This window comes from Vulpes vulpes, chromosome 9, assembly GCF_048418805.1.
Source record: "Vulpes vulpes isolate BD-2025 chromosome 9, VulVul3, whole genome shotgun sequence".
Classification (NCBI taxonomy): domain Eukaryota; kingdom Metazoa; phylum Chordata; class Mammalia; order Carnivora; family Canidae; genus Vulpes; species Vulpes vulpes.
Window position 1 is genome coordinate 209,901 of NC_132788.1, and position 19,282 is coordinate 229,182.

At 54.2% G+C, this 19,282-nt stretch overlaps 1 protein-coding gene across 2 annotated transcripts in view; it reads left to right on the forward strand.

Moving 5' to 3' along the window:
• The window catches only part of THAP4 (THAP domain containing 4), a 39,238-nt gene extending 19,956 nt beyond the window's left edge, over positions 1-19,282 (forward strand). For both annotated transcript variants that reach the window (XM_072718892.1, XM_025987669.2), the window contains 4 exons: positions 1,419-1,578; positions 2,352-2,461; positions 3,314-3,417; positions 19,028-19,282. In XM_072718892.1, the coding sequence (XP_072574993.1) occupies positions 1,419-1,578; positions 2,352-2,461; positions 3,314-3,417; positions 19,028-19,147 (494 nt within the window). In that variant the 3' untranslated portion in view covers positions 19,148-19,282. The remainder of the gene's footprint in view (positions 1-1,418; positions 1,579-2,351; positions 2,462-3,313; positions 3,418-19,027) is intronic.

Here is a 19,282-nt window from a genome sequence, read left to right on the forward strand (position 1 = left end):
CTTACGGCTCCCGCTTTCTTGACACTGCTCTCCTTCGTTCTTTTTTGAAAAAGAAACATTACAGGGATGCCTGGTTGCGGGGCGGTGCTCAGTGGTTGAGCATCTGATAACTTGAGCTCCTGGATTCACTTGTGCCTGAGCAACCCCTGGACTCTTCATAAGGGACCATATATAAAATTCTCCTCCACATCGAGTTGGATCTCTGATATTTGCCGCTAAAATGGCCCCAAGTATGGGCCCCTGAGGGGGCTTAGCAGTTGAGCGTCTGCCCTCGGCCCAGGGTGTGACCGCGGCGTCCCGAGATCGAGCCTGCTTCTCCCTCCGCCTGTGTCTCTGCCTCTCTCTGTGTCTCAGGAATAAATAAATAAAATCTTAAAAATAAATAAAATAAACATTACTGTATCTATTTTATTTGTTTTAAAGATTTATTTCAGAAACAGAGGAATTGGGGATAGGACAGGGGCAGAGGCAGAGGGAGAGAAGCAGCCTCCACTGAGCACCTGAGGCCACGGTCCTGAGGTCATGACCTGAGCTGAGATCCAGAGTTGGGGCTCCCCGGCCTGCGCTGCCGGCGCCCTCCGCTCCCTGGTTCTTCATCTCCCACCAGGGCTCTTCCTCCCCAGTGGCTTGGCCCGGTGCCAAGTGCCCGGTGCTGAGCCGGTGCTCGCAGCCTCCCCGGGCGGGGACCGTGGCAGGTGGCAGCCCCCGCACTCTGCGCTCCTCCCGGCGTCCACTCTGAGGCCAACTCCCACGGCTCAGCTCCCACGGCCAGCGTGAGGGAGACGCGGAGCGGGGCCCGTGTCCGACGGCCGCTCCTGGCCTCCAGACGGCAGGCCCTCCCGCCGCGCCCTCCGCGCCTTCCTGTCTTCCCCAGGGGGAGGTGGGCAGGGACCGGAGGGGTAGCTCCCTGTGGAGATGGTAACGACCGGCCTGCGCCCTCGCCCTCAGAGCCCCGGGAACCTTGGGGGGGATTCGGGGGAACCCGGCGCGCTCCCTCTCCGGGAGGCCCCCCGGCAGCCCGGCCCGGAGGACGCCGTCGGGGAGACGGGGACCGGCCGTCGGGGAGCCAGGCGGGCCAGGACGGCCTTCCCTCCGTGCCGCCAGACTGAGTGCCTCAGAGCCCGCGGCCGGCTAAGAAAACGGAATTTCTGTTTATTGTGGAAACCTTGGATCCCGTTGTCCTTCACGCCCAGACCCTCCTCTCTTTTCTGCGTAGGAGCCGCGGACGTGTGCTCATCACTTGGCCTTTTTCTCGCCCTCTCGACAGGTGGCCAGTGGCATGTTCGTGCTCACGTAGGGTCTGCTGTAATGGTGAGGGCGTGCTTCCACACGCAGTGTGCACATCCACACAAAGCAGGGCGCACGTAGGAGTCCACTGGATGCGGAGCCCACTGACCGCCTCTTCCTTTTGTCCTCAGAGCCCCCCACGATGAACCCCGTGGTGGAACCGCTGTCCTGGATGCTGGGGACCTGGCTGTCAGACCCACCGGGAGCCGGGACCTTCCCGACACTGCAGCCCTTCCAGTACCTGGAGGAGGTGTGCATCTCCCACGTGGGCCAGCCTGTGCTGAACTTCTCGTAAGTGCCCCCACCCCGACTGCCTGTGAGCAGCGCCAGGCTGAGACACGCAGGCACCAGGCGGGTTGTGTTTCAGAGAGGCACCCTCTCCCTAACCTGACTCTGGTCACACTTGGGGAACGGCACTTTCTGGGTCTCTCACGTATCTGAAGGTGTGAGGCTGAGCACAAAACCTCATCAGGCTTGTTTGTGCAAACACAAAAGTAAGTGCTTGTGCTTAGATCTCTCGTTCCACGCTGTACCTGATGTGAAGTCACCCCCACGTTACTGAAAACAGAATGGCCTGGCTTTCTTTTAGAATCCCTCCTGCCCCTGAGCTACTTGAGGTCTCAGGGAAGTTGTCAGTATGCGTAAGTCATCCCTACACCCAGCACGGGGCTTGAACTCACGGCCTTGGGATCAAGACCTAAACTGAGATCAAGGGTCGGACACCTAACCTCCTAAGCCGCCCAGGCGCCAGACAGCTACGTTGTTTTATATTTGGAGGGTGGAGGTGCTTTATATTTTTTTTAATTTTTATTTATTTATGATAGTCATCACAGAGAGAGAGAGAGAGAGAGAGAGAGAGAGAGAGGCAGAGACATAGGCAGAGGGAGAAGCAGGCTCCATGCCGCGGGAGCCCGACATGGGATTCGATCCCAGGTCTCCAGGATCGCGCCCTGGGCCAAGGGCAGGCGCTAAACCGCTGCGCCACCCAGGGATCCCGTGGAGGTGCTTTATAAAGTGAGAAGAGTGTCCGATACCTGGGGCTTCACCTTTCCTGCTGTCCGCAGGTTCAACGCCTTCCATCCGGACACACGCAAACCCATGCACAGGGAGTGTGGCTTCATCCGCCTCAAGCCCGATACCAACAAGGTGGCCTTTGTCAGCGCCCAGAACACAGGTACGCCTCCCTTGGTGGCTGTCCCTGGCCTGCCCCCTGCCCGCACACCCTGCATGCCAGCAGTGGGGTGGCCACCGGGGGAGGCAGCATCCACCTCCTGCTTTCCAAGTGACCTCCGGGTGTGTCCATGCTCATGGGCATGTTTGTGGGGGACGACTGAGCGCTTGTCCATGTGGGAAGCGTCAGGCGTTTGGACAGGCTCAGTGGGGCTGCGGGAGGGCGCTGGTGAGAGGGGGCTGATTCCCTTTTCTCCTGAGTTCCTCAGCAGCAGCCCACGACAGAGCCTGTGTCTGCTGCAGCTCACAGATGTTTCCTGTGTGAGCGAGAACGGGGGCTCGCTGTGCAGCCAGACGTCCTCTGTCTGGAACTCTGCTCTGCCCCAGTGTGAGGTCACCCTAAGGTAGTTAACCCGGTTCGTGAGTTAGAAATTACTCAAAAACACCTGCCTGACCTTTACCTCGCTCACAGGCTCCAGTGATTGTCACTTCCTAAAAGCTGGTGGACGATCAGAGCTAGCCTGTCCCCGCAGAGTGGGCCTGCCCAAGGCCTTGGCGAGCTAAAAATGGGGGGACTTCAGCCCCTGGGGAGGCGGGTCCTTGTCCTATTTGATGGGGCAGGGCCGGGGTCAGGGCAGCGACCCCCCCAGAGTGACCCCTCCACAGACCCCCTGCCCTGGCTGTGAGAGTCTTTCCCCCTTGATGCCCAGGAGGCTCAGTGCTAGAAGGGGACAGGTTGTTGCCTCACTGGCTTCAGAGTTCAGACCCGTTGAAGCCTTGGGTGCAAAAGGTGGTGGTAGGAGCAGCGGCACCGGGAAGCCATGGGCAGGCTGTTGAGGACTCCCGGCCCCCGCAGGCATCGTGGAGGTGGAAGAGGGCGAGGTGAACGGGCAGGAGCTGTGCATCACGTCCCACTCCATCGCCAGGATCTCCTTCGCCAAGGAGCCCCACGTGGAGCAGGTGAGCCTTCCCTCTCAGATGCCGTGTGCTCAGTAATGAGGGGGTCATGAGTCCCCCCGGCCGCAGGCACCCTTTCCGCTGGATCTCGGAGGCCTGCGTGTGCCATCATCTTGTTGCTCCCCCCACATGCCGAGGTGGGGGCGTGCGCGGCGGAATCTTCTGGTCCCCGGCAGCTGGGCCCCTAGGGGTCATCAGGTCGGCTGTGGTTCTTCTGTCACAAACATCGTATTACATTTGTGTTGTTCTCTTTGGTAAATAAATCCACATCTGTTGGGAGAGTTCAGAGGACAAGGACCTTTGGGATATCGATGCAGACCATTAAATTGCTTTCCTTGGCGGCCGCGTTCCCTCCAGCGCTGCAGGAGCGCACCTGGTGCCCTGCGCCTGTGTCCCCACGGCCTGGCTGCAGACTTGCTGGGGACAGTATCTGGTTTTACCTTAAGGGCCCCAGGGAGCATGGCCCGTGCTTGTTGGCCATTTGTGCTTCTTGCCCCGTACGGCGGACGCTTGAAGTCCCTGCCTGTGTTTCGGTGGCTCTCATTTTCTTTCCGATTTAAGGGAGCTTTCTGTGTCCCGTGGCTAGTACTCTCTGCCCTTTACATGGCAAATGTTTCCGCGTTTGGTGGCTTTTGTGAGTTTGGTTGGGGTGCGCTCTACTCACAGGTTGTGAGCTTTCCTGTAGTTCTCTCCGGGGGTCTTCCCCTTCATGGGGTCTGGGTTTGGGTTTCTTTTTTTTTAAAAAAAGATTTTATTTATTCATAACAGACACACAGAGAGAGAGAGAGAGAGAGAGAGGCAGAGACACAGGCAGAGGGAGAAGCAGGCTCCATGCCAGGAGCCCGATGGGGGACTCGATCCCGGGTCTCCAGGATCACGCCCTGGGCTGAAGGCAGGTGCTAAACCGCAGGGCTTCCGGGGCTGCCCTGGGCTTGGGTTTCTACTCAGATGATGACATCAACTCTGTTCTCCTGCACCTTTGTAGCGTCCCTTTCACACCTCGACCTTAGTCCCTCCCAGATGTGTGTTTACATGATGCGTGCACAGACGGGTGACCAGCAGCCGCCCAGATGTGGAATGTCCTGCCTCTCAGGCCTGTCTCCATAGATGGGGGAGAAGGGTCCTTTTGTCTACTTTTTCACTGATAGTGATTCAGAGTCGTGTAGTCAGTTGGGTTACCGTAGCCCTGTGTCCCATTTACTATCCGGGGCGGGTTGGTATTCTTTCCTCGACATTTTCTTGGTTAAGTGTTCTGTGTTCCCTCCTCTGGACGGACCGTCACGCGGGTCTGTCCAGGTCTGCACCGTTCACACCAGGATCACTAAACACGTGAGTTAACCTGAGGTCAAGGGGAGTCCTGGTCAGTAGCCGTGTGAGCGGTGTGGTGCTGCGTCGTGCTGTCTCGGGTCTAGTTTGGGTGCCAAGTTTCTTTTTGACTTTAGTCATGCAGGTCTTGGGTAGTTCACGGCAGGGTATCGCCGTAGCACTTTCTAGTTTTCGTGGCGGTGGCTTCCGCTAGCATGTGGCTTCCGCTCCATCTTCTGATTGTGTTGATGGTGGGGAGGCCTCTGGTTTGTGCGCGCCTCTGCTGGCCGGGACTGTCCGTCCTGACGGCTGGTCCTCAGGCACAGCCCTGACGGAGCCGGGGCGGGGGGGGGGGGGGGGGCGGGGAGTCCAGGTTGGCGCTCGCCCCGCGAGGTGCTTGCCCCGAGCCACACGGTGGCGGGCAGCCTGGCCTGTGTCAGGAGCCCCTGTGTCTGTGCGGGGACAGTGATACTCAGGAATGGCCTTTGACTTTCATCAAATGCTTTTGCCGCCTCTTTTGGGAGGATTCTGTGTTTTTCCACTTGAAGCTGTTGATGCAGTGAATTGTATTAATAACTTCTGAGTGTTGAGGTGTGTCTGCTTTTTGAAGAAAACGCCCACTTGTCCTGATTCTGGTATCACAGCTACTCGTAGAGGCCGCTGGGAGCCTTTTCACTGTTTCTGTTCCCTGACAAGGAATAGAAGCCCTTGGAGATGGCCTGTGCCTTGTAGATGTCCTCGGGGTCCTCAGGACGCGTCTGGGCGCCGCCGGCGGTGGGGGTTACCCGGCCCTCCTACCCCCTGCCACTGCAGGGCCAGGGCTCCCAGGACCAGGGCTCTTCCATCTAGATTGTCAGGGTTTGAGGAAGAAGGAACGCTTACTGCTTTCTCTGTCTGCATTCTGCGTCCCCCTTGTATTTCTGATCTTTTCTGTCTTTGTTTTTTTTTTTTTCTTGCTCATACTTGTCAGAGTTTACTTTATCGTGGTTTATTTTTTTGACGGTGTCGATTTTCTTTTATGTTACTGGAGAACTAACTTGGAGTGTTATGATTAAACACAGGAATCCCTCTCTGTAAAAGGAGGGGAAGGGGACGTGAAGCCTATGGGTGGGGAGCATGGTGAGGGCAGGATGCCCCTGGGGTAGGATGCCCCTGCGGTGAGGGCAGGACCCCCGGGGGGGAGCACAGTGAGGGAAGGACCCCCGGGGTGGGGAGCACAGTGAGGGCAGGACCCCCGGGGTGGGGAGCACAGTGAGGACAGGACCCCTCTGGGGGGGGAGCACGATGAGGGAAAGAGCCCCTGGGGGGGAGCACAGTGAGGGAAGGACCCCGGGGGGGGAGCACGGTGAGGGAAGGGCCCCTCTGGGAGGGGACCAGAGGAGGGCTCAGCTCTGCAGTGACATGGCTGACCATCGGCCGGCTGGGTGTGCCTCGGTGGGCCTCCCTGCTGGGTCAGTGTGGACAGACCTGGAAGGGAGGGAGCCGGGGAAGAAGGCCTCTGTCCTTCTTCCAGGACAGCGGGGAGCAGCAGGTGTCGGGACAGGTCCCATTGTGTGCCGTTGGAGCCTGACCTCATCGCTTCTGTTACCCGCTCTGTGTGCTCAGCCACTCGAGACCCCACACGGCGCCCACGGCAGCCCTGAGACGCAGCGGGGCCACGCAGCACCAGAGAGGCCCCTGCCTTCCAGAGACTCCACCTGTACTCCGGTACCCTGAGGTGCTGCCCCTGTGGCCGGACTGCTCTGCCGGCCTCAAGGAGGCTCCCCTCCCCTCCCCTCCCCTCCTCTCCCCTCCTGTCAAGTCCCGTCCAGGTCCTCCGAGTGGCTCCCACTGCGCGTCCCCTTCCTGACACTTGCTCTTCCGTCACTTGGACGTGAGCCCCTCCTCAGTACCCTTCCAGTCTGTATCTCTTCATCTGTTTCTGTTGCTGAGAAGCAAGAGTGCTTAATTTTAGGTGGTTCAGTTTCCTGGGCTCTCCTTTCTGAATTGGTTTTCTGTTTCTTAGGTAGGCTTCCTGAAAACAGGTCAAAAAATATATATATTCTCTCTTTTGTTTTCCTGGAAGCATCACAGCTTGGCCTAAAACCTCCTCTTCAGGTCATTCATTCACCTAGAACGGAGTTTTGTGCAGATGAACGTCTGGCCGCCCCAGCCCTGCTGGCAGGGCCTGCCTTTCCCACCACCCCGACCCAGGTGCCCTGCTTGCCTGCCCCCACCCCCACCCCCTGCCAGTTCACACTCACTTGCATGAATTACTAGAACTTTGGTCTTTTACTTAACCCCCCCCCCATTGGCGGCCAGTTAGTGTGCACACAGCAGGTGTCCACCCTCAGAGAGCCTGTGCCCCCTGGCCGGCCCCCAGCCCCTCCCCACAGCCAGGCCCAGGTTTCTGTCCCTACAGACCGGATTGGCGTCTTCTAGGACTCATTGCACACGGAGCCTTACGGTATTTGCTCCTTCGCTCAAGTTCATCCTGTCGCTTTCAGCCCTACTTTGGGTACCTTTGATTCTGAGTCGTGTGCCGCTGGGCGAACGTTCCAGCTTTATCTCCTCTGTCGGCGGACACCGATGGCCTTGTGCCCGGGCCCTTAGGAGGAAAGCTGCTGTGAGCATGTGTGTGCGTCTTGGTGTGCACGTGTGAGTACCTCGAGCTGCGGCTGCTGGGCCACGTGGGGGCACCGGGCAGGTGAGCAGGAGCCGCTCCACCGCTGCTCCCCGCCCCTCCGCCCTGCTGCCCTGCTGGCCCCTGAGTGTTGGCTGTCCTGGTGGCAGCAAAGGGGCGTCTTGCGTGGTCACCTATGGTTCCGGGTGACTGATGATGTAGCTCATCCTCCCCTGGTGCGTATTTGCCGCTTCCCTGTTGTGTGGAGGGTGCCGAGACCCTGGGCCCCCTTTTCCCGCGGCTTGCGGTTCTTACTGCTGGGCTCTGAGTACGTGTCCGGGGGCAGGTTCGCGTCGGGTGCGTGTGTTCCCGGCTTACGACTTGCCCTCTCATTTCTTTTACGAACTGTTTTACTTCTCATTTTCCATTACCAGCTTTTTTTTAATACTCTGTGCTTTTTGTGCCCTGCCTTTACTTCTTTGGCTTAACCCAGGCAGCAGAGATTTTTAACCCATGTTTTCTCCCAAGAATTTTTATGGTCTTTAGTTTTGGAATTTGTGTTTTTGAACGGTATGAAGTAGGGGTCAAGATTCTCTGACTTTCTTTCCCCAATAGCTGTTGTCCCAGCTTGTTGAAAAGTCTGCCCTCACCACCGCCACCGCAGGAAGGCGCCTCGCCCAGGCCCGGGTCTGCACGGTGCTGGACCCAGGTGATCCCTGAGGTCTGTGCCCTGAGACCACGCGGCCTGGGTTACTGTCGCTTCATAGGAATGTTTGCGATCAGATCGTATCGTTGCCCAACTTTTTTTTCCTTTTCTGCAAAATTGTTTTGGCTACTCAAGGACCCTTTGCATTTCCGTATGAATTTTGGAATGAGTTTGCCAACGTCTACCATTCTTTAGAATTGAGTTTCTGGATTAATTTTGGAAGTACCATCTTCAGAAAACTGACTGTCCTAGTCCAGTACGCGGGTGAACCTCTCCACGCGTGCAGGCATCTGTCGCCGTTAGTTGTTTGTAGTTCTAAGGGTGCAATTAGGTTTATGCCTGGGTATTTGTGGGTTTTGGATGCTATTATAAATGATTTCTAAATTTTCCCAAATATTTGCTGCTAGCTCATAGAAAAACATTTGACTTTTACACATTGGTTTTATGTCCTATAAGCTTCTCAAGTTCACTGTTTTATTTTACTTATTTTTGTAATAGATTCTTTGGTGTTGTCTACACACTCAGTCCTGCCGTCTGCTGTTATAGACGCTGTCACTTCTTTCTTTCCAGTCTCGATGCCACTTGTTTTTCTCCTGCACTAGGACATAGGAAAGGATGGCCTACAGATCGTTTAGTCCAGGCAGGAGTAGACGCCAGGCCCTGTGCTCTGTTCACGGGGGCCGCTCCGTCTGTCACCACTGGCTGTGATGGTCACTGTCGGGTTCTGACTGATGCCTTTTACCATATTATGTTTTCTTATATTTATAGTTTGCCGGCTTTTGAAAATTATAAATGAGTGTTGAATTCTGACAAGTGTTTCTGCTGTAACTATTGAGGTGCTTGTGTGATTTTTTTTTTCTCCTTTATTCTCTTAATGTGGTGAGTTATGGGAACAGGATTTCAGATACTGACGTTCTTTGGATAAACCCCACCTGATCGTGACGATTTATCATTTTTATCTATTGCTAGATTTATATATTGCTAAAATACATCATGTTGAAGGATTTTTGCGTCATATTGTTTCTTTTATTCTAGTTGTCCTGAGTTTAATTTCCTCTCTTTTGAGCTCTTAAACAGGAAACTTACCTCATTGATATTTAGCCCATTTTTTGTGGTCCGGACCCCGGGATCACACCCCGAGCCAAAGGCAGACGCTCAACCACTGAGCCACCCAGGCGTCCCCATTTTTGGTTTATAATGCACTTTTGGAAACTATGAATTTTCTGCTAAGCTTTGCTTCAGCTGCGTCCTTTGGTATTACCTCCTAGCTCAAAATACCTTCCTGGTGACTTTCTTCTTTGAACTGGGTCACCTAGAAGTATGTTACTTACTTGCCAAGTATTTGAGGATTTTCTACATATTCTGTTGCTAACGATCTCTAATTTAATTCTGTAGAGCCCAGAGAACGTGCTCTCGGAGTGACTCTGCCACAGTACATGATACAACTTGGGGGGTACTTCATGTGCGCTCCAAATAAATAGGTCTTTGAGAGTTGTTGGGTCTAGTGGACTGAAATGCCAGTTAGGTCAAGTCGATGGATGACATCACTAAGATTTCCTTCACACGGCTGATTGTTCTTGGCGGAGGGGGTTCTGGTTCTGATTACCGAGAGGTGCTAAAATCTCCACCGATGATCTAGGTTATTTCTGTTCCTTTCTTTGGTGCTGTTTTTGCTTCATGACTTTGAAGCTCTGTCCTTAGATGCATACATATGATGATACGCATTATATTTATAAAACGTTCCTCTTGGTAGCTTGTCCTGTTCCTGAGGTCTGTTGGTAACAGAACCACACCTGCTGTCCAATATTTGTTTATATGGTGCATCTGTTTTCCTACCTTTTTACATTCAACTTACTTATGTCTCTATATTTCATGGGGTCTTGCTTTTTTTGTCTAGTCAAAAATCTCCACATTTTAATCGGAGTTATTAGTCCATTTACATGTAACAGATATATTACTGATAGGGTAAGTTGTAAGACCACCATCCTGATTTGTTGTTTTTTCTTTCTTGTTTTTTTCCTTTACCACGTTCTCTTGGGTTAATTAAGTATTTTTAGCATTGTTTTATTTTTTCTGTTAACTCTTTTTCTATTAAAGTATAGTTGACATGCAATGTTACCGTGGTCTCAGGTGTACCATTTAGTGATTGGACAACTCTGTAAGCTCTTTATTACGCTGTGCTGCCCACACGTGCAGCTCCCACCTGTCCCCACGCGACGCCATCACCGGCTCACCAACTGCTGTCCCCGTGCAGCACGTCTCGACCCTGGGACGTGTGCTCAGTACCTGGAGGCTATACTTCCTGCTCCCCTTCACCCCTGTCGTCCACCCCCTTCCCTCTGCAACCACCAGCATGTCCTCTGTATTTATGGGTCTGATTCTTTTGTTCATCTGTTTTGGTTTTTTTTAGGTTCCACACACAAGTGAAATCCTGTGGTATTTGTTTTTCTCTATTTTCCTTAACATAATGTCTCTAGGTCCATCCATGTTGTTGCAAATGGCAAGATCTCCTTTTTTATGGCTGAGTGATATTTCTTCCGTTAGCTTCTTAGCTGTGTCTTTCTCATTTTTTTTATTGGTTTCTTTGAAGCCAACAGTGTACGCCCTAAACTTAACCAGAGTCTATTTATAATCCGTATAGGGATCCCTGGGTGGCACAGCGGTTTGGCGCCTGCCTTTGGCCCAGGGCGCGATCCTGGAGACCCGGGATCGAATCCCACGTCAGGCTCCCGGTGCATGGAGCCTGCTTCTCCCTCTGCCTGTGTCTCTGCCTCTCTCTCTCTCTGTGTGACTATCATAAATAAATTAAAAAAAAAATTTATAATCCGTATGGTACCATCGCATCTCCCACTTCATGTTGATTTTGGATAATCTCTCTTACTTTACAGCTGACATGTTCCTTTTCCTGCTTCTCGTATGTCGTGGCTTTCATCTCTGTAACCCTGCAACCATTTTTTCTCTGTATGTCACACCTGTAACATGTATATGTAAATACGTGTGTAAAGCATATATACACATACCATAAATCTTTACAGTATTGTTACTTTTGTTTTATTTTTAAGATTTTATTTATTTATTTATTTATTTATTTATTTATTTATGAGAAATAGAAAGCAAGCACGAGTACAGAGGAGCAGAGGGAGAGGGAGAAAGACTGACACTGACTCTCCACTGAATGCAGAGCCTGACACGGGGTCAGTCCACAACCATGAGATCACAACCTGAGCAGAAACCAAGAGTCAGACTCTTAACCAACTGAGCCACCCAGGCAGCCCATTACTTTTGCTTTAAATAATCAGCTCCCGTTCAGAGAAATTACAGAGAGGGGGAGAGTAATCACTTCTCCTAACCCACTTATTTTCTGTCTTGTGTTCTTTTCACTTTCCTGTAGACGAGGGTCTACATAATATCCCTTCATCCTGAAGCCCTGTGTTCACACCTTCTTTGCAGTATAGGTCTGCTGTCTGCAATTCTCTTGGGATTATATCACTTTATGACTTTTCTTTTTTTTTAACTGTGGAGTAAAATACATATGACAGACTTCAACATCCTCACCGTTTTTAAGGGTACAGAGTAGGGGTATTAAGTATTTTTGTGCAGTGTGCAGCCGGCACCACCATCCATCACCAGAACACTTGCATCCTATAAAACTAAAAGCTCCGTGCCCATTAAGTAGCAATTCCCCACTCTCTCTTCCCGCGCCCCGGAACCCTCCCTTCCTACTTTGTGTCCACCGGATCTGTCTACAGACCTCGTGTAAGTGGAATCACACACTACTTGCCTTTTAGTGACTGGTTTATTTCACGCAGTATAATGTCCTCGGGATTCATCCCTGTTCTAGAACATTGTGGAATTTCCATCGTTTTTAGGGCTGAGAGTAGTCTGTATAGTGTATGTATGTATTATGTTTTGATTATCCATCCATCCATCAGTAGACACAGTCGCCTCCATGTTTTGTCTCCTGTGAATAATGCCACCATTAACTTGGGTGGACAAATATCTCTTCAAGACCCTGCTTTTCAGGATCCCTGGGTGGCTCAGTGGTTTGGTGCCTGCCTTCAGCCCAGGGCATGATCCTGGGGTCCTGGGATCGAGTCCCACATCGGGCTCCCTGCATGGAGCCTGCTTCTCCCTCTGCCTGTGTCTCTGCCTCTCTCTCTGTGTCTCTCAGGAATAAATAAATAAAACCTTAAAAAAAAAAAAAAAAAGACCCTTCTGGTTCTTGTGAGTGTGTACCTGCAGATGGACTTTCTACACCGTAGTTTGTTGTTAATTTTTAGGGGCACTGCCATACTCTTTCCCCCAGCAGCTGTGCAGGAAGGCTCCAGTTCTTCCGTGTCGTCACCACACCAGCTGTTTTCTGGGTGTGGTACAGCAGCCAGAGTTCTGTTATCTTGGACTCCCTTATCAGATACATGTCTCCCAAGTATTTTCTTTCTTTTTGTGAGCTGCTTTTTCACTGCTTACAGTATCTTTTGATGCATCAGAGTTTTTTTTTTTTTTAAGATTTTATTTATTTATTCCTGAGAGACACAGAGAGACACAGGCAGAAGGACAAGGAGGCTCCCTGCAGGGAGCCCGACGTGGGACTTGATCCCGGGTCTCCAGGATCATGCCCTGAGCCGAAGGCAGACACTCGACCACTTAGCCACCCAGGCGTCCTGATGCATCAAAGTTTTAATTTTCATGAATTACAATTTTTTTCTGTTGTTGGCTGTATATTTGGCGTCACGTCCAAGAAACCTTTGCCAACTCGAGCATCGTGAAGTGTTTGCACTATTCTCTTCAAAGAGTTCTGTGGTTTTAGCTCTCACATTTAAGTCTCTGACTCATGGGAGTTATTTTTGGTGTGTGGTGATAGCATCCACCTTCGTCCTTTTGCATGCGGATGTCCAGTTTTCCCAGTGCCATTTGTTGAAAAGATTCTCCTCTCTCCACTGAATGGTCTTGGCAGCTTTGTTGAAAATCACTTGGGCAACCCAGGGGACTCAGCGGTTTAGCGCCGCCTTCAGCCCAGGGCGTGGTCCTGGAGTCCCAGGATCGAGTCCCACGTGGGGCTCCCTGCATGGAGCCTGCTTCTCCCTCTGCCTGGGTCTCTGCCTCTCTCTCTCTCTCTCTCTCTCTGTGTGTGTGTGTGTGTGTGTGTGTGTCTCTCGTGAATATATAAATAAAAATCTTAAAAAAAAAGAAAGAAAATCACTTAACTACATATGTGAGAGTTGATTTCTGGGTTCTCTACTCTGTTCCATCAGCCTATATGTCTGTCTTTATGCCAGGGCCATACAGCTGTGAAATCAAGAAGTGTGTGTCCTTCAGCTTTGTTCTTTTTCATTTGTTTGTTTGGGGGGAGGGCAGTTCTGGGTCTCTCTTTTTTTGGGGGGTGTCTCTTGAGATTCCATGTGAATTTTGGCATGGTATTTTCTGTTTCCACAAAACATACTGGGATTTTGATAGGGATGTCATTAATTCTGTACATGTTTGGGCAGTATTAATATCTTACTGATCTTAAGTTTTCTTTTTTTTTTTTTTTATTATTATTTAAAAAAATTTTTTTTTTATTCTTTATTTATGATAGTCATAGAGAGAGAGAGAGAGGCAGAGACACAGGCAGAGGGAGAAGCAGGCTCCATGCATGGGGAGCCCAACGTGGGATTCGATCCCGGGTCTCCAGGATCGCGCCCTGGGCCAAAGGCAGGCGCCAAACCGCTGCGCCACCCAGGGATCCCGATCTTAAGTTTTCTAATCCATGAGCGTTGGATGTGTTTCCATTTATTTGTGCTTTGTGGTGGTTGTTGTTTGTTTGTTGTGGGCTGTCCCTGTGCCCAGGAGCCACCTGAGATGTAAACAGGAGATCTTCTTGGGTGTTTTCTGACCCTCTCCCTGGGCATGTGCACTCCCTTTCTAATTTCCCCCATACATGTTGTTGTTTGTCCTAGTGTCTGATGTCTGGTTCCTCAAAGAGAGAAGCGTTAAAATGAAGTGGGGTGAGGGGGTGCGGCCCTTCAGATCTCCTGAGAGTCCCTTGAGCTGGAGGGACAGTGTCCTTGCTGCCCCCTCTGGCCCCACTGGCTGCTCCAGAAACACTTGCACAGCTGCCTGCCTCCCGGCTGCTAGATAGGCCAGGGCAGGTGCGCCCCGGCAGGGAGACCAGTTCTGGGGGCTTCCTACTCCACCATCTTCACCGAATCCTCCATCACTCCCAGCTTTGAAGGATATTTTTACCATAAGTAAAATTCTGGGTTAACAGGTATCAGTTTTTAAAGTAATTTCTTTATTTTGTTAAATTGTCTTCTGACTTTGTTGAATTGAAAAGTCAACTAGAATTCTTCATGCCCTGTACATTATTTGTCTTTTTTTCCTAGTGGTTTTTTTTTTTTTTTTTTAAATCTCTGAGAGAAAGAGAGAGCACAAGTGGAGGGTGGGGCAGAGGGAGCAGCAGACACCCTGCTGAGCGAGGAGCCCGACTGGACACGGGGCTCGACCCCAGGACCCCAGGATCATGACCTGAGCCAAGGGCAGACGCTGCACCGATGGAGCCACCAGCTGCCCTTTCTCTAGTCATTTTTGAGATTTCTTTTTCTTTATCTTCCTGGGTGTGGGGTCCTTGTGTTTGTCCTGTGTGAGTCTCCTGAAATTCTTGGATCTGTAAGGTGGTGGTGGTGTCATATTTGGGGATTTTCTGCCACAGTTTCTCCAGCTCTTTTTCTCCTCCGTTCTTACTCTTCCCGTCAGAACTGCTACTAAACAGATGCTAAGCTGTTTAATGCCGTCCCGTGTGTCCCCAAGACTCTGTTCATTTTTCTTCAGTCTCTTTTGTCTACATTAGTCAAATTAGATATTTTAAAGATTTTTGTTTTTAATCTCTGTGCCCATGACGGGGCTCAGACTCACAGCCCCGAGATTAAGAGTCACATGCTCCACCGACTGAACCAGGCGCCCCCAATTTGGATATTTTTTTTGACCTGTTTTCAAATTCACCGAGCCTTTCTTCTGTCTCCAGTTTGCTGTTAACCTATTAAGTGAATTAAGTGAATATTTCTTCTTTCTGTTGTGCCTTTTCTCAAAATGATCCTTCATCCGAGTTTCCTCTCAGTGCCTCCTCTCCTCCCACACCGGCAGCCGCCTGTCCTTGTCACCCGGAGGAGCAGGGCGGGGGTTTGGTTACCGGCGTGGCACAGGTGTGTGTCCGAAGCTGTGGGGCAGCCTCTGGCCCTGGACCCCGTGGGTGAGCCCCTTCGCCCATTCAGGGACGCGGACACGGAAGCAGCCTGCGTGCGCCCTGACGGATGAGTGGACAGAGCAGGTGTGTGTGTGTGTGCGTGCATGCGTCTATGCACACGCTCACGGAATATTATTCAGCCATTAAAAAAAAAAGAATTAAACCTTGGGGGATTACACTAGGTGAAGTAAGTCAGAGAGAGAGAAGTACTGCATGGTTTCATTTATAGGTGGAACTTTTTTTTTTAAACACAGAGTAGGGGGCAGCCCCGGTGGCGCAGCGGTTTAGCGCCTCCTGCAGCCCAGGGCGTGACCCTGGATCAAGTCCCACGTCGGGGCTCCCTGCATGGAGCCTGCTTCTCCCTCTGCCTGTGTCTCTGCCTCTCTCTCTCTCTCTCTCTCTCTCTCTCCCTCCCTATGAATAAATAAATAAAATCTTTTAAAAAAAATAATAAATAAATAAACACAGAGTAGGATGGGGTTGCCTGGGGCAGGGGGATGGCAGGTCGTAGGGCAGAGGGCACAGACGTCCGGGTGTAGGGGGAGCCCGTCGTGGGGGCAGAAGGGACAGCGGCTGTCAGCAGTTAACGCCGTGTCGTGTGCTTAAAATCAGCTAAGAGAGGAGAGGCGGTCCGGCCCCGCTCTCGGGAGGGAACAGCGGTGGTGGGGCCAGCTAGTGGGCTCGCGCAAGCTCCGGCCTGTACGCGCGTGGGTGCCGTGTCGGCCCTCAGGAAGGCGGCGCGCACCCAGCCCGGTCCTGGTCGCGGTGCCTGGCAGCGAGCCACCACCCGTGACGACGGGCCCGGAGGCCACCGGCACACTGGGAGCCCAGGGCCACCACGCTCGGCCCTCCGCCCGCCCCCCGCCCCCCACGGGGCGCGCTGGCCACTCTGGCCCTTCATCTCTCTTTAGGGCCTGAAACCCTTTGTTTTGTGGTCAGAGCATCTCCCCCCCGATCTCCTTTTCTGTCGTTTCTCGACTGAATGAAACAAGATAAAAAAGCACTTCGAGTCCGCTCCACAGTCCGCTGCCGTGGGGCCGCCGTGGGCTGAGAACGCGTCTGTCCGGCAGGACCTTCCCTGCCCGTGGGCGCGCGCGGCCTTGCCTGCCGCCCCCGGCCCCCCGGAAGCTCGGAGGCGGGCAGGGCCTCAGCCGGGTGTTCCCGAGGGCCCGCAGGCTGCCAGGAGCGGACTCGCCCGAGGCGCCTGCGGCCGGCACCCACTGGGAAGCTCGCTTGTGCCTCCCACTGGAGGACACGGCGCGACACCCTGAGGGGCGGCAACCGAGGGGCCCGCCGGGCGACGGGAGGGCGGGGTGGCCGCGGCTGCCCGGTGTCCCTGCGGCGGGGTGGGCGCTCCCGGCTCCCCGTCCTTCCCGGGCCCCGGTGGCCTCGGGGCGCACCCAGCCCGCGCCCCGCCTCGCGCTGCGCCCAGGCCAGAGGCGCCCCAGGACTCCGTGTCTGCCCCCTGCCCTGAGGCCACGTGGTTTTGTGGTGTCGGGGGAGGCGGGGGGAGGTGCTCATCAGTCTTATTTTCATTTTGCTTTTTTGTCTTACATGACTCTGTTTTTAACGATGAGAAAACAAAACACTTTGCTTCTTAAAGTAAACACACGTGTTTTATGTCGTTTTCTTCGCATGAGTCAGATTTCTCACCGACACTTAGAAATCTTCCCTCACACTTGAACACATCAGTAGACGCCTTTTCTAGAAAAGCAGGAGTGTCCGTCTTTAGGAGGCTCCCTTTGCCTAAGCAGGAGCCCGAGAGCCTTGTCAAAACCTAGACCCACGCAGCTCCTGTCGCAGATTTTCAATCAAAATCAAAGAACTGAGATTCTGCAGGTCACGGGAGGGTGAGTGCACAGTGTGTGCAAACCAGTGTTGGACTTTGAACGTGGGGGACGTATTTTCTTAAGATTTTATTTATTTATTTATGAGAGACACACAGAGAGAGGCAGAGACACGGGAGAAGCAGGCTCCCTGCAGGAGCCCGACATGGGACTCGATCCCGGGACCCTGGGGTCATGCCCTGGGCTGAAGGCAGATGCTCCACCGCTGAGCCCCCCTGGTGTCTTAGGGGAGATATTTTCAAAAACATGATTATGACTTCGGGCCCTTCCATGAGCTGGACGGGAGTCGGCTCTTTTTACACACGGGCCGCTGTTGGCAGAAGGAGAACGTGCTGCTGCCTCAGTTTCACAACTGGAGCACTTCGGCGGCAGGCGCTGGGGCCCATCCAGGTGCTTCGTGGTCTCTGACTCTCCATCCATCCCCGCTTCCCTGCCGTGGGGTCCCTGCCCTGAGAACCTGCAGGAGGCCCTCTGGTATTTGAGGGGAGGGGAGTCCTGCTGCTGCTAAATCCTCTGCACAGGGATCCCTGGGTGTCGCAGCGGTTTGGCGCCTGCCTTTGGCCCAGGGCGCGATCCTGGAGACCCGGGATCGAATCCCACGTCGGGCTCCCTGCATGAAGCCTGCTTCTCTCTCGCCGCAGCGCGAGTCCTTGGAGTGACAGTCCCATCAGTGACTGAGGTGCCGTCCTTCTGTGGGGAAGGCCGTGTGGCCGGCGGGTCCCTGCCCTCCCTGGCGCCCAGGCATCCGTGTGGCGTGTCCGGGGTGAGCGGCCAGCGTCGCTCGGATAGAACGTGGGGCTGCTGCTCCGTCCTCGCGGTGTCCCGGGATCTGCGGCGCAGTCGCCTCCGGGGCCTCCGCGCCCCCAGCAGCGTCTGGCCTAGGAGTCCTCCTTCCCGGCATGGGATTCCCGTTTGAGCGTCTCCGGCCGCCGCATACTCGCCGGAGCCCTCCGTCCCGCGCCGGGGCCTGTGGCATCGGCGCACCCACTGCGGGTGCCCTCCCCGGCACCGGTGCGCCTGCTCTCGCCTCCTGGCCTCAGTCGGGGGTTTTCTGTCTGTTTTTCTCGGATCCTCGACGCCGTGTGTGAAGAGCGTGGGCGCCGCGTGGCCTGGTGCGATGCCGTCTCACGGCGCGGCCGTCGCTCGGGCAGAGCCCGTCTGCAGGCTGAGCTGTCCTGAAGCTGGTCGTCACTGCCCGGCCGCCCGTTGTGGTCCCGGGGGCACGTCTGGGCTCTTCCCTGGCCTCCCAGCCTCTTGGCCCCACTGCTGTCCCCTTGCTGTCCAGGCGGCCGCTCGTGGCCACACATGCCTCCTTGTCCCCGGGACCTCTGTCCTGGCTGCGGGGCTGGTTCCCTGGGGCCTTTAAATGGACGTTGTGAGACGTGGCCCCCCTGGTTTTCTGCGCCAGATGGCCGGCCAGTAGCCGGGTGCTTGGCTGTGGCCTGGAGGAGGACGGCCTCATCTGCCCTGGACCCCAGCGCGTCCCCATGGTGGCCCCATGGTGGCCGGTGGCTTGTGTCCCGGCTGCCTCGGCCTCTGTGGCCGGCGCTCCAAGAGGATGGGACTTCCCACCAGCTGCTGTGCTCCTTCTGACACGTTGGTGCTTCCGGAGGGGCTCACGCCGAGTCCCTGAGGACACGGGCGACGTCCGCTCAGGCTGTCAGCGCGCGAGGGCGAGGCCGAGGGGGCCGAGCGCCTGAAAGGACGTGGCCGCTTGTCAGTGAGCCGAGACGAGCCCGAGGCCGGGGCGCCTGCTGGACGCCTGCGGATGGCGGCCGTGGGCTCAGTGTCCGCCACCCCGGCGGGGCCACCGCGCGGCCACAGGCCTCTGACGACGGAGGCGGCAGGTCGCAGCCTGTACCGAACCCTCGGCCTGGGGTGGGGCCGCCCTCGGAAGATAAAACTAAGGCGTTTGTCTGTTTTGTTCCGCTCAGATCACCCGAAAATTCAGGCTGAATTCCGAAGGCAAACTTGAACAGACCGTCTCCATGGCGACCACCACCCAGCCCATGACTCAGCATCTCCACATCACCTACAAGAGGGTGACCCCGTGACCCCGAGTGTGTCGTGACCCTTCGGCTTCGTAGACGCCCGCTGAGGTGCGGGTGGGCCGCGGGCTCGTGGGTTCCAGAGTCGCCACGGGTCCCTGTAACGGCGTAGGAAAACCAAATAAAAGGCCTTTATTTTTA